The sequence below is a fragment of the Nicotiana tabacum genome, chromosome 15 (genome assembly GCF_000715075.1).
Source record: "Nicotiana tabacum cultivar K326 chromosome 15, ASM71507v2, whole genome shotgun sequence".
Taxonomy (NCBI): domain Eukaryota; kingdom Viridiplantae; phylum Streptophyta; class Magnoliopsida; order Solanales; family Solanaceae; genus Nicotiana; species Nicotiana tabacum.
Genome location: NC_134094.1, coordinates 132,072,051 through 132,086,022, shown reverse-complemented (window position 1 = coordinate 132,086,022; position 13,972 = coordinate 132,072,051). Strand labels below are relative to the sequence as shown.

The window sequence follows — 13,972 nt, the reverse complement described above, 5'->3', positions numbered from 1 at the left end:
ATTTTTCTATTTAAACCAAACTAAATTTGATCGATTTTAAAATTCAAAATCAAAACCAAACCAAACCTAAAAAGTATCGATTTTTTTGGTCGGTTTGGTTCGATTTTTATGAACACCCTAGCCACATTTGTAGCGAAGTAGTGGTGAATTGAATTTGGAGAGGAAGCTCGGATTTGTTGATGTGGAGTTTGATTTCGCGGTGATGTTCTTTATTTTAAATTATGATGAAGATATCTTCAGCTTACCCAAAACAAGAAATGGAAAAGAAATTAAGAACGTTGAAGGAAAATGTTTAGAAATTGGTAACTGATTTGAAAATTTCTTCTAGTACTTATGATAATTTAAAAATAGAAATATAGAAGAATCTTATTAAAGGAACTTTGTCGTGGCTTTATTTGATCAAACTAAGTTACTGATTTGATCAAGTTAACTTTTATTCATTTGTACTGGTAAAACTGAACTCTACCAATATTGAGATTTGATTATTACAATATAATCATGTGTAAAATAGACTCACAAAATACAAAACAGGAAACTTGGAAGTAGATTACTACTCTATCGGTCCAAGTGATTTTTTGGTCTTTTTTTATGGTCCAAAATATCTGATTTTTCCATATTTCAAGAATGAATTAATTATTTTTTTTTATATTGTGCTTGATGTAAATAGTGTTGGAGTATTTATGTGAAAAGATAGTAAACGTTAATATGATCAATTTTATTGCTAACTAATATTAAAAATTAAATTTCTTAATCTGTGTGAAAACGATATGATTGAAAGGTTTTATTCTTTTTGCTATAGATGTCATTGGTATCATTAATTCAAGTTGTTTGTTGCTATCTAAATTAATGAGTTGGTATTCGGTATTATCTTGTTGGAAGTTTGGCAAGCAAAATAACAAAAATAGAAATTTTAGTCATACCCATAACCCAGTCACTTTCCTTCTTTGTTTCATCCCAATGCCAAATCATTAACTGGAGACAATTCAATTATAGCTTTGAATTTTTTTTCATCACAATCATCGCAGATAATGATTGCAGATAGGAATTCAATTTTCAGCAGACATAAGAAGTTGCTAAGTGATCTCTTCCTATTTGTTTAACATTAGTGAACAGAGTTATCCTATATTTATACTAACGGTCCATTAAGTTTGAACTCATCTTCATATAAGAATAGCGAATATAACGATATTTTAAACTCATTGACTTTAAATCCTAAATCCGTCTATCCCGACCCCATGGCTCGGCACTTGGCACCTATCAAGGGAATATCCAGAGGGTCCTTTGTATCTGCAGTTTCAAGTAATCAAAGGAGAAAATTGCAAACCAAATTTTGCATCATAATCCCTGCATTATCTGCACATTTAGCCATCACTACCAATTTAAACTCTGACCATTCTTCAGAACTGTACCTAGAAAGACAAATTAGCACACAGAATGAACAAGTTGTCAACTTTGGATATTTCTTGTGAATAGCAGTTTCAATTCCAACAGCATCATGTCACCAATGGGGAAAAGACACCGAAAAGTGGGGGGGTGGGGTTTTTTGGGGGGGGGGGGGCACCATTGGCACCCGAAGAGTGATTTACCACTTCAAAGATAAAGAAATAAACGAAACTCATTCACGTGGTCATCTAAATCGACCTCAAAACAGCAGTGTTGGACATACATAAATGAAGAAATAGCATAAATGAGTATAGTAGTTGTTTTCTACGTCTCCTTGCAACTCTTCTACACTCAAAGAGTTTACAGAATGAATCCAATGCACCATAAAATGGAAAAGAAGGTGAATACAAGACAAATATCGTGTATGATTTACATAATAGAAAAAAGGAAACAAAAGAAAAAGAAATGCACAACAGAACAAATACGGTATGCACAACTCAGGCAAGGAGATCACAGTAAACAAACAGCTCTCCATGAATAGCATTCCTCTGATACTTCTTTACAGTGGCACCATATAGAAAATTGGATAGATCCGTCCTTACAGATTTACACGAAATCTTGTCCAGGCTTTAGATATAGCAATCTCCGTGAAGGCGCTGGAGGAGCCAGTCCAGGGATATCCCTTATGTCTTTGTTGTGGGGATTCACAACCTGAAAGCATAATTAAAGAAGCTGTTAAACAGAACATTTAGCAGATAGTCTGGTGAACAACTTAACAGATTGCAGACGTAGAATGCAGAAATAGGCTAAAAATAGTGAGAGCCCGAAGATGTCACCAACTACAATCAACACCTTTTTTCCGACCTACAGTCAGCACTTGCATAGAAAAAATATGAGCTCTTTTATGCATCCACGCAGACGGTAGACACTAAAGCATAGTAATAACATATAACAAAACCGCGTCTATAACAATCTCAAAAAATGGAAAGCCTTTTTCCGAAATTTCATGACCTACACATCTACAATTTTAAGCAGAACTGCAACTCTTTTTTTTGGGTGGGTGATAAGTGGCAGAACAGCAATATGTGGTCTTGAGTTGAACTAAGCAAGGATATCAACAATATATTTATTTGCTTAAACTAACCCATGGCATGAGAAACTACCTTCACAACAATTATGGCAATTACACCACAGACAATGAGGAAGAGGAAAAGCATGATGCATTTATCCGTGGCAACCTGAAAAAGTTGGGAGCTAGATTAATTAATCTACAAAGAGAAAGAAAGAACACAAACAGTTTATGGTAAAGAAAGAACACAAACAGTTTATGGCATAAATATGGGGGACTTTACAAACACACCTGCCGTCCAATTTCCTTGACAAGCTGGGATGCCTTTTTAATGGAGAACTGAATTGTGTCAAGCTCATTGACAACACGACCCATTTGATCAGTCTACATAACAAAGAGACTACCAATATTTATACGGATGTTCTAAAACCAACAAAACAAAGGAGATGAACAATTATGATGATACTCACTTGGCCTTTCAAGGTAGTAGCGGTTTGTGTTCCCACTTCAAGTGTTTGGTGAACAACCTACAAATTAGAAATAACTTTAAAATACGGATGGTAGATATCCCGAAACAAGCTTAAAATACGGATGGTAGATATCTTGAAACAGCGTCAAAATGAACTATGAACCTGTTTGGACCGCTCAATGGCTTGATCAGTTTCATCCATTGTCTTATTTCCAGCACTGATAAGCTCCTGATTTGACATTGCTGCAAGAAAATTAAAATGAATGAGAAGACCAGAAAAATGGGTCCACAAGTTGCTTGATGCATTCTCATAACGATACATTAAGATATAAACCAGTCAAGTGATGCATCCAACTATTGCTAGGTCAAATTGGATATGCACAGCTAGTATAAACACAACTGACACATGAACACGGATGATTTTCTGCTCATCTTCACACAGATGCGGAACAGACAAGATATAAGACGGAAAGCTTATCAGCACCATTACAAAATAGAACAGGCTGTGACACATAATTGAAATAATGACTCCTAAAGTAGTAGGGGTAATTAGTCACATTTTATCGTTGCCGTGCTGGTAAAAAAAGATGGTGGCAAGAAAGTGCAGCAGGTCTTTTTGCAATCACAAAAGGCAAAAGGTAATATTTTAATTCCTCATAGCTTCATAAGGTTGTTTAATAGGTGTGTGCCGCATTCGTGAAGGACTGCCAGCGATATACAGGAGGAAAGGCAGAGAGGACGCCAAATCGGCAATGGCCCTCATGGGCTGGGCTATGCACGTGCTAGAGTGGCAATTAAACAGGGAAGGAGGGCTGTAGGTGAATGAATCCAAAGTGATTGTCTCAGTTCGGATTGTTCTCTACAACTCAAGAACGTGAAGTTGGAATCACTAGTAGTCGCGCAGATCAGCGCGCTTTGGGGGGAGGGGGGCACATAAACACTAATGCCTCTTTTTTAGGGGGACTAATACAGTATAAAGCCATGCATATTAAGATCTATTAATGGAAAGCTAAGCAAAAATTACTTCAGAGAAATGCTTCCATCAAAGTCCGAATAATTGGAAAAGAGAAGCTAAACAAAGTCAGAACCTTATAAATATGCTCCCTAGACCTCTCCCTTCAGTCAATCTTGTTTTGACAGTTAAGATTTCTCTTAAAACAAAGGGAAATGCAGCAGTTTCACAAGCAAAAACTGTAACATATAGTAAAACAAAAAGCTATGCAAACAAGTTGACGTTGTGAATCATGGTTCTCATTTCGGAATCTAAACATGGATACATGCTGAAGAGTCGTGCATGAGTAGGTGGTGTTTTGTTCAGACATGCTATCACACCCAGTTTCCTCCTCTCTTTTTTCCTTTCGTATAAAAGTCTATTCCCATTCCACGAATCAATGGCAGCCAACTCTTCCATCAAGCTTTTTAGACCCCAATATACCAAGAATCGGATAGAGGGGAAAACAAAAACAACAGGAGTCTAGTTATAAATCCATCTTCAGTTCTGATTCCAAAACAATCACACCTAGATGGAATTTGAAAATACTGACCACCTTGCCTCATGTGTCCTGAGTTTGTGCATTTCAGATTTTGTGGTTTGTGAATTCTTGATTAAAAGTAAAATCTAATGATTTTCCCTTTTGAACCTTTGTAGAAAATTTAGCCGTACTAATGGGTTATTGCTCCAACCTGATGCCATTTGGACATTTTCCTCTGCTGTTGGTTCACTTGCACCTCCCATGTCAAATAGTTCAACCCTCTTATTGCCAAGACTGCTCATATACCTGCGTAGCAGCAACAGAAATAAGAGAGGTAACAGAAAACATCTGTTAACTGTATCAAAGAACCTAAAATAATAAATTAATAATTAGATAATGAAGGAGCAGCATCAGGTTTTTAAGAATTCTTTTCTTGCGACTCAAATAACTTTTCATTGGCCACAATTTTCTTGAACTTTTAAAAGAAAAATTCCTTTTCAAAAACTTTGACTTAAAAATGTGGGTCTGTACTACTTTTGTATAGTTTCCAAATGCAAGAAATTTTCTTCTGAAGAAGTCAATCCAACTGATGTCAAAAACCAACCCGAGAATTAGAAGGTTTGATCTTTGAATGACAAACCATGTCAATCAGTTTTTTAGAGTAACTTTATTGACAAGTAACAGCCTATTGATGTATACTGGGATTGCATCCTTGAGTCGGTCTCTGTGTATACACATTATATAATTCACAAACCAAGCCATGCAAATCCAAAAATTCATTAACAGCTAAGTACATATCCATCCTCCAAACATTCCACACAATCAAGTTCTACGTGATACAGCACCCGAGTTAAGATAAAAAGAGATGAAACTTTTCTGGGAGCAGAAACCAGAGTGGAAAAAGAAAAATTGGAGAAATTAACTCACGTTTTTCTCAAGGCCACATATGAGTTTAGCTCTTTGATCTGCAAAATTAAGCAAATTTAGAACAGTATTCCATAGAAGTGATATGCATAATATTAATCCTGTGAATGGACCAAACCAAAATGTTAGTTTGGCAAAGACTACTAATCTACTACTACTATTACTACGCCTCAGTCCCAAACAAGTTGGGCTCCGGTAAGACAATGCCCGAAATTGATATTAGCACCCACATATCTTGATCCCTTCGTCACAACCTTTTTTATGGAGATCCAAAGTGGAAAGTGCCGCTTGTGATTTACAAGAGAAACACACCAAAAGACAAAAACATGCTGGTTTTGAAGGATGTGCCGAAGGATTGGTGGCTTAAGTTTTATGTGGATTCACAGACAGCTTGATAGTACACTTGGAAGCAAAAAAAAAAAAGAGTTAATACCCTAAAATCCCCCTAAACTACCATGATTTTGTCAGTTTCCTACTTAAACTATTCGGTGTCCCCAAAACCCACCTGAACTATATTGCCCTTCATATTAAAAAACCCTCATTGCATTCTTAGAGGCGCGTCTAGTACACGCTCCTAATTATCTAAAAAACGTGCCATGTAGCACTACACGTGGCTATTTAACTCAACCTAAAACCCGCCTAAACTATCACGTTTTTGTCAGTTACCTACTTAAACTATCTGGTGTCCCCAAAACCCCCCTGAACTATATTCCCCTATATATTAAAACCACATGTTGGACTTTTAAAGGTGTGTCTGTCTAACTATATTAGCTTATGGTTTGTACAAAGTTTTTATATTGTTTACTCATGATGTATTACTCTCGGATGGTTGATTAATTTTAGGAGTTTTGACCAAAATAATATCTAATGTACTATGTTAATTTTAGATTTAATTGTGATTGTGCTTAATGCTAAACTACAATTGAATAAGTCCTTATTTATATTCACTTTGCAGCACAGTAAAAATATAAATAAAGGCATATAGTGTTGCATTTCTTAAAAAGCATCTTATATTAAATAAAAAAGATTACACAATTAAAATTTCGCAAATAAATAATCAATTGGCCAACAATTACATTCTCTAAATCCAGATTACATAAAGAAGGTTCAAGAGATTCAACTTTATTCTTTACAAGGTGTTAGGTTTAATAAGAAGATTTAAATTCGTATTCTTTCAACAATATGTGTAAGACATGAAAGAGACTAAAACAAGAAAGAGAATAAATCATTTCAGAGGAAACAAGAGAGGGAGAAATTTTTCCAAAGGAAACTCATACGGAGAATTGAAGAAAAAAGGTTTAAAAATGAGACGAAGGTGAAAAATAAAGAAGAAAAGTAAAAATAATAAGGAAGAATGGTAAAAAAAATGAGGAAGAAAGGTGCATATAACTGAAATAAGGAGAATATTTATTAAAAAAATAAATGTGAAAGAGGGTTAGGCTAATTAGCCATTATTTTCTGTCATGTGAGCCATTTTGATGGCTTTTTTCAGCTGCCACGCGCTCCCAATCGAGTGTTTACACACGTTATGCCATGTCATCAACGAGGGGGTTTTAATATGAAGAACAATATAGTTCAGGGGGATTTTGGGGACACCGAATAGTTTAAGTAGGAAACTGACAAAAACGTGAGAGTTTAAGGGGGTTTTAGGGTATTAACTCAAAAAAATATATTGAGGAAAGTGAAAATGAAACCAAAACTATAATGCCGAAGTGCACAAATCATCAAAGTCTCAATTCAATTGCAGTAAAAAGTGTAACAATAGATAAAAACTTATGTGAAGTAGGAACTCATTGCTTATCCAGTAACCTTAAAATGAGAGTTTAGTTACATAGAATGTCCCTTCCAAAAGTAAACAGTGTTAACTAAATGAAAATGGATAATTGTTTCTCCTTTTCAAGGTAAATGCACTCTTTTGTAACTACAGTACGTTGAGATTGTGCTCTGAGTTTTCATGGTTATTTATTATTTTCAAATCTCACTCTTCGATCAAAGCTTATGTTCAGAACGACAGTGATCATAGCGCAGCGCACAGAAAAAGGGAAACAGATGAATCAAAATTAGCATGTGGTTATAGAATAAACTAAGATAGTCAACCATTGGAGTGCATGGGTTGCTTACCACTTCAAGCCCAAATGGGATTCCGACAAAACCCCTTTTCTTAATTAGAGATTCCAACTTACCATTGATTGCTTCTCATCATTGAGTTGTTTGCTGATCTCAGGAGGATTTCTACTCTCCTCATCTTTAATTTCACGATCAAACTCTTTAATTAACCTTGAAGAAGAATTGGAAAGTAAAAGTATTAACGATCACTGTAACAAGGAAACTAATTATTCGAATTCACAAGTAATAACACAGTTATTTCTGATAAAGTTAAGCACTCTAATAACCTTAGTAAACTAGAAATAAGAACTCGTAAAAAACAGACAAAATTCAGGACCAAAATAAATACTATAATGTCTTTTAGTCGGTATTGAGTTTTTTAATCTTGAGACCTTTATAAAAAAAAGTTTATTCAGCTTAGACATAAACCGTTCTAATTGTTTGAATTCCTGATTTAATTTTGAAGGATCAAACACAATTCTCGAAATTGAAAGAACAAATGTGGCATCACTAAAGGTGGGCAATTCCATCTATACAAGTACGGAATCAGGGAGAAGATAAAAAGTGCTACCTTTTACATTCTCTCATCTTCCCTGTAAGCTCTTCCAACTGTTTACTCTGTCTGTTGGAATCTTTGATCTTATCCAGCTTTTGAAAGCCATTTCTGAGGAAAAATAGAAAAACAAACATGCAAATAAGTGTACAATGCAGTGAAAAGGAAATGCTCAGGGCCATGCACAGGTATTGCCGGTTAAGGAACAGAAATCTGGTAGGAAACCACAAAGCACTCTCAATGAAACAATAGAAACAGAAAAGAGGAAATAAATACTGAATGATCTGCTGCAAAAGCAACAACTATTATTACTACGCCTTGATCTCCAAGCTAGTGGGGCCGGCGTCGTGATTAAAACAAAAGAGCTAACAGTTACAAAAAAATATCTTCACTGGCAGGCAAAAAGCACAATCTTACTAAGACCAGACGCCCTTTGTAACTCTGTGTGTGTAGATAGATAGGTTTTTTTTTTTTTTTTTTGGGGGGGGGGGGGGGGGAGAGACTACAGCAAGTTTCAATTATGCATGTATTCATAGCCGGGGAGAGTGGGTACTGGGATCGAAATCGAACCAATACCTATAGTTTGGAAGAATCCCACTGATACTGCTGGACTATAAACCTTGGCGGTGTCATATCATCCTTCAATATTTTACTATTTTAACCAAAAAGTTACGAAAAGCACTTTAATGGACAGAGAAGCAAACAGCAATTATGGGTGACACGGGTAACAAATGAAAGAGCATTAATTTGCAATATCATAATCTCCTATTATCTGTTATTGGTCCAACGTACAGTACACTTAGTAAACGGCCTAGTTTCTCATTCTCCGTTAAGATGATTCATTTAGCAATTCAGTCTCTGACATTTTTTTGTCTCATCTATAATACATCTGGGGGCCATAGCATTAGATTATTTGACTAGCTAAAATAGTAAAATGGGGCTCCTAAATCAAGAGCAATAACTTGACAATCATTCCTCAGAAAAAAGAGTTTAAGCTACTATAATAACTTAACAGATTTACTAACCAACAAAGATAATGACTCAGCAGATACTGAAACCACCTCAGAATTCATGACAAGTTAGAAGACATCTCTCAAAGGAGCTCCACCGCAAACTAACTTAAATCTCTAACTGACACCCAACCAAACCCCAAGTTCAAATCAATCAATTAACTAACCTTCAGTGCCAAACTAGTTGGAATGGGCTATACAAAATCCTCTGTATCATAATTAGACTATTTGTTTAGCCTAGTCGTCAACCTACCACGACACTTTTTCCTGTATCCAGGCTTTATGCTTTTGCACATGCATGTAGGCTGAGCTCCACCCATAACTTCAAATAAATGAATCACCCAAACCTCAACCCCAAATTAGCTGGGTTGGCATTAAGAATTCCCTATATCATTAGACTATTTGTTTAGTCTACCATTAACCAACCACAACCATCTTTTCTTATCCAAGTTCTATGCTTTTGCACATGCACATAGGTGGAGTTCCACCCAAGACACCAAAATAGGAAAAAAATAAAGATTTAACCATCCGGGTTTTTCATTATAGCTATACTGCTATGAGAGGGAGACTTCTCTCATTTCACTGTTGAAGCATAAGAATATAAAGCAATTAAATTCAGAGCCATTCTCACAAAGGAAAGGCAGACAGTTTTCATTATATTCTATAATATCTCCATTAATTGCTCTATCCTAAAGTACAAGCCTGAAAGATTCCATTATTATCTCTACAACAAGAAACAACAACTACAATAACTTCAATCATATCTCAATTAACTGCTCTATCCTACAGTACAAGCTTGAAAGTTTCCATTTTTATCTCTACAACAAGAAATAACTACCACTAAACCCAAGCAGAGGCAAAAAAACAGTAGGTGGTTTCTTCCCATTTCCCTAAGCTTTAGTGTGCAAAGTTACCCCGGTACCTGTAAGGTATACCCGGTGGAATAATTGAGGTGAGTGCAAGCTAGCCCAAACACCATTAAAAAAAATAACTATGACTCAATCCAAAATTAGTTGGGGTCGGCTATATGAATCCTCTATATCTGTCCCACTTCATTTAGGCCCCTTTTATTTCAAATTATTATATCTAAAAATACATAATGCAAATCAAAAATGGAAAGAAAGAAGAAAAAAAAAAAGCAACAGTATTCAACTATTCATTAAATGAAAAAAGAATAAGAAAAAGAATGGAGAATTTACGCTAGGGCTCGGAAATTATCGCGAATTTCTCCATGGATCTGCTCCATTTGTGGGTTCATTTGCAAGTCCAAATTCGCCATTTTTGGGGCCTCCAATTTTCTCTTATTCTTCTTCTTCTTCGTTTATTGCCGGATTAGAACCCCAAACAAATTCCTCACCGGCAGATCAAAGATATTAAAACAATACCCAACTCTGCAAAAATTGACAATTTACCCAGAAATCACACCATTTTTAACAAAATAGAGATTAAAAGTGGCTACTTTTGCAAATAACTGAAATTGAAAACTGATAGCTCTCAAGTTGAGTTTTTAACAAGGGACAGAAAATACATAGAGGGAAAAGAAATTGGATTTGGGATGGTTTAGGGTTCTTGAAAGGGGAAAAAAAAAAAGGGAAAAGAAGGGATGAGAAAGAGAGGAAAAAAAGAATTGATTATTTGTGTGTTTGTTAATAAGGAAAATAATAATGGAAGTACAGGCTGCCAATGGACACTTTTTTCTGTTCTTTTCCTTTGACACCCTTGCATTAGTTTCCTGCACCTAATTATTTTGAAAAATATATAATTTAATTGGTCCCAAAAATAATAGTCGATAATATATAATATATATATATATATATATATTATATACATATAATATATATATATATTTTATGTACTTTTTGGCCAAGCAAATATAATTAGTTTCAGTCAATCGATCAATTTTATATTTTGTTTAATTATTTTTGGGCTCCTAACAGTTCTGATTTATACATTGTAAGATTCATTAAAAAATAAATTACTTTTTTTTAGGATTTTCTCGTTTTTAAGGTTCGAACTTGAAAAATGTGATTAACGATAAAGAATTGTATTTATGGCATCATAATTCTTGACGGTGACTCCTAATCTCCTACACTATCACACTCTTTAAAGATAAAAATTAATAAATGGAAGAAAAAAAATAAGTATACCTACAGTTAGTGATTTTTGTTTATTATTGGGAAAAATCTATTGTGGGATTTTTACTTTCTACGCGAAATCTCGAATACCAAACTTTATATATGATATTAAAATTCGAATTCGTCATGTCCATCTAATCATTCAGAGATCAGTTTATATTTATTGGTTTTAGTAAAATTTAATATTTTTGACATGAAACATAAATATAAATATGAGAAATTACTAAAATTGTAATTAAATAATATTTTTTGAAGGCACTAAGATTGTAATAAATAACATATTTGAAGCTAAAATTTTAAAAATATATTGTGTTCGTGAACCCATCAAATTTATATTTGAACCAAAACTACCTTTATGGAGTGGTTGTTTTATCCGTCCAAAAGTTGTGTGATCCAAATTAATTAATAATATAGCCAGTACTTGAGCTGGCAATAGACAAGAATCATTACCGTTAAGAAGTCCACTAATTGCAATATTTTTCTAACGATCACTTTCTTTTGAAAATTATGATTTCGTCCTCTAATTTCTTAATTATTCTAATCCATGCTTTCGAGAAACTTACGTTAACTAATTATTAGGAGAGTCAACCAACGGTTACTGCATTTGTCAGAATTTGACATAAAACGTGCTGAAGGATAATAGCAAAACAATGTGCATCATGAGTGTTACATAAATACTCTACTTACTATATGAACAGGTGCGGAGCCACAGTATCTGGAGCGAGTTCGGTTGAATCCAGTAGATTTGATTCGAATATTGTATTTGTCTTTAAAAAATAATTAAATATATAAAATTATTTAATTTAGAACCCAGTAACTTAAAACGATTAGAATTTCGAACACATAAACTTGAAATCATGGTTCCACTTCTTCATATGAAGATTCTTTTTTTGGTCTCTCACTCACGTTTCGTATGCGTTTTAGGGTCCGACTAATCTGAATTCGTATCGAAAAGTTTAATTATGGGCAAAACGCTACATGCAACGACTATATATTCAGAGCTCGAGCCTCGTCAAGATATTCAGCTAAGGATGAAGAAATACATACCACTAGCATTGTCATTACTAGATATATGAAGATTGATGTAAACATATGGCTTACTAATCCAACCTAATTAATTAGATAGAGTAACAAAAACCTAGTGAGTAGCACATAAATATACTTAATCAATGAGTTAAATGCCTAAATATTTGGTAATGACTATTTTTTTTGGTGTTGATTTGAATACGAATCTTTTTCTTTGATGAGACTACCGTAGTTTAGTAAGGTGGGCTTTTTGGTATAAATATCTGAAATTACACATTGAAACTGTAATCCAAAATCTTTATTTTTCCTTTAGTTTGTTTTTTAAGTAGCCAAATTTGTGTTTCACTCACGTAACGCAAACATTGAGCTCACTTGCACTAACCAATATCGTAAGTCGATAAAATTTGGGGAAAATTTCGCATAGGAACAATTGGGCTCCATATTTTTCAATTTTATAGCTCACATTTCAATTTACAACCAACTAGTCCAAAAATAATAGGCTAATATTCAATATCCAATTCCAATAGGTTCTCGAAATTACTATTTAATTTTTAAAAAAGATTGCTCAAACTTTTAAGTTAATTTTCGAATCAGTAACTGTGACTCAAATATTAGTTCAACAAACCAAATCCATTTGGATGGTGAAAATTAGATTTTTAATAAACTTAAATATGTGGGTTTAAATTCCGAATTTGATTTTGTAAGAAATTTGGAGTGGGTGTTATTTAGACTTGTTAGAAATAGTATAAGGAGGTTGTATATAAAATTTGAAGTCAGATTTGGATTGGTTTTGAACAAGAATTACAACTGAAAATCGTGGAAGAAGATCGTCTACAGACGCTTGTATAAAGGTGTATAAAAGTGTATAATAGTGTATAAGATGTGTTTATACACTCATATACACTATTATACAAGATTATACATAATTATACAAAAAACTGACTTAAAAACTGACTTCGTCTTCTTCCTTGCGTTTTTTCTGAAATTTAACTCAAATATTGCTCAAATCTACTCCAAATCACTTCAAATTTAAATTTTGAATAATTGATTGACATTGTCAATCAATTAGAACAATACCCAATCCAAACAACTAACAAACTCAAAAAATCATATTTTCAAAAGCAAAGCTTTGAATGGCCTTCAATGGTGGACTTCATGTCACGACCCAATTTCACATATATGTCATGATGGCGCCCAACACTACAGTTAGTGTAACGATCCGGCCGGTCATTTCAAGAGTTATAGCCCCGTTTTCCCCATTTCTACTTTTTTGTGTGTTATTCAGCTATATTATGTTATATCGGGTTAGTTGGTTCGGGTCCGAAAGAAACTCGGAGTGAATTGAGACACTTAGTCTCTTAAGTAGAAACTTAAGTTGGAAAAGTAAACTGGATGTTGACCTATGTGTAAAAGATCTCAGATTTGAATTCTGATGATTCTGTTAGCTCCGTTAGGTGATTTTGGACTTAGGAGTGCGTCCGGAATGTGATTTGGAGGTCCGTGGTAGAATTAGGCTTGAATTGGCGAAATTGAAAATTTGACGATTTCAGTCGGTAGTGAAAAATTTGATATCGGGGTCGGAATGGAATTTCGGAAGTTGGAGCAGGTTCATAGTGTCATTTGTGACGTGTGTGCAAAATTTGAGGACATTCGGACGTGGTTTGGTTGGTTTTGGCATCGGTTGTCGAATTTGGGAATTTAGAAGTTCTTAGGCTTGAATCCGACGGTAATTTGATGATTTGATGTTGTTTTGAGTGATTCGAAGGTTTGACTAAGTTGGTATGTTGATATATGACTTGCTGGTATTTTTGGTTGAGGTACCGAG

General features: G+C 34.4%; 1 protein-coding gene across 1 annotated transcript; it reads right to left on the bottom strand.

The window, feature by feature from the left end:
* Positions 1-1,597: 1,597 nt before the first annotated feature.
* LOC107830422 (putative plant SNARE 13) lies at positions 1,598-10,672 on the bottom strand. Its single transcript, XM_016657967.2, has 10 exons — positions 10,186-10,672; positions 7,995-8,087; positions 7,501-7,594; positions 5,321-5,358; positions 4,605-4,699; positions 3,085-3,164; positions 2,923-2,979; positions 2,744-2,836; positions 2,547-2,621; positions 1,598-2,094 (listed from the first exon to the last, which is right to left on the bottom strand). The coding sequence occupies exons 1-10, from the start codon at positions 10,263-10,265 to the stop codon at positions 1,990-1,992; spliced, it is 810 nt and encodes a 269-aa protein (XP_016513453.1). The 5' UTR covers positions 10,266-10,672; the 3' UTR covers positions 1,598-1,989.
* Between the last annotated feature and the right edge of the window lie 3,300 nt (positions 10,673-13,972).

What these genes read in the sequence shown, in the direction of transcription:
- LOC107830422 (XM_016657967.2), bottom strand. Translation starts at nt 10,265, where the DNA reads ATGGCGAATTTGGACTTGCAAATGAACCCACAAATGGAGCAGATCCAT. An exon ending in AAGATGAGAGAATGTAAAAG is followed by an intron (nt 7,595 to 7,994) that starts GTAGCACTTTTT and finishes TTCTTCTTCAAG; the next exon opens with GTTAATTAAAGAGTTTGATC. An exon ending in AAATGTCCAAATGGCATCAG is followed by an intron (nt 3,165 to 4,604) that starts GTTGGAGCAATA and finishes ATTTTCTTGCAG; the next exon opens with CAATGTCAAATCAGGAGCTT.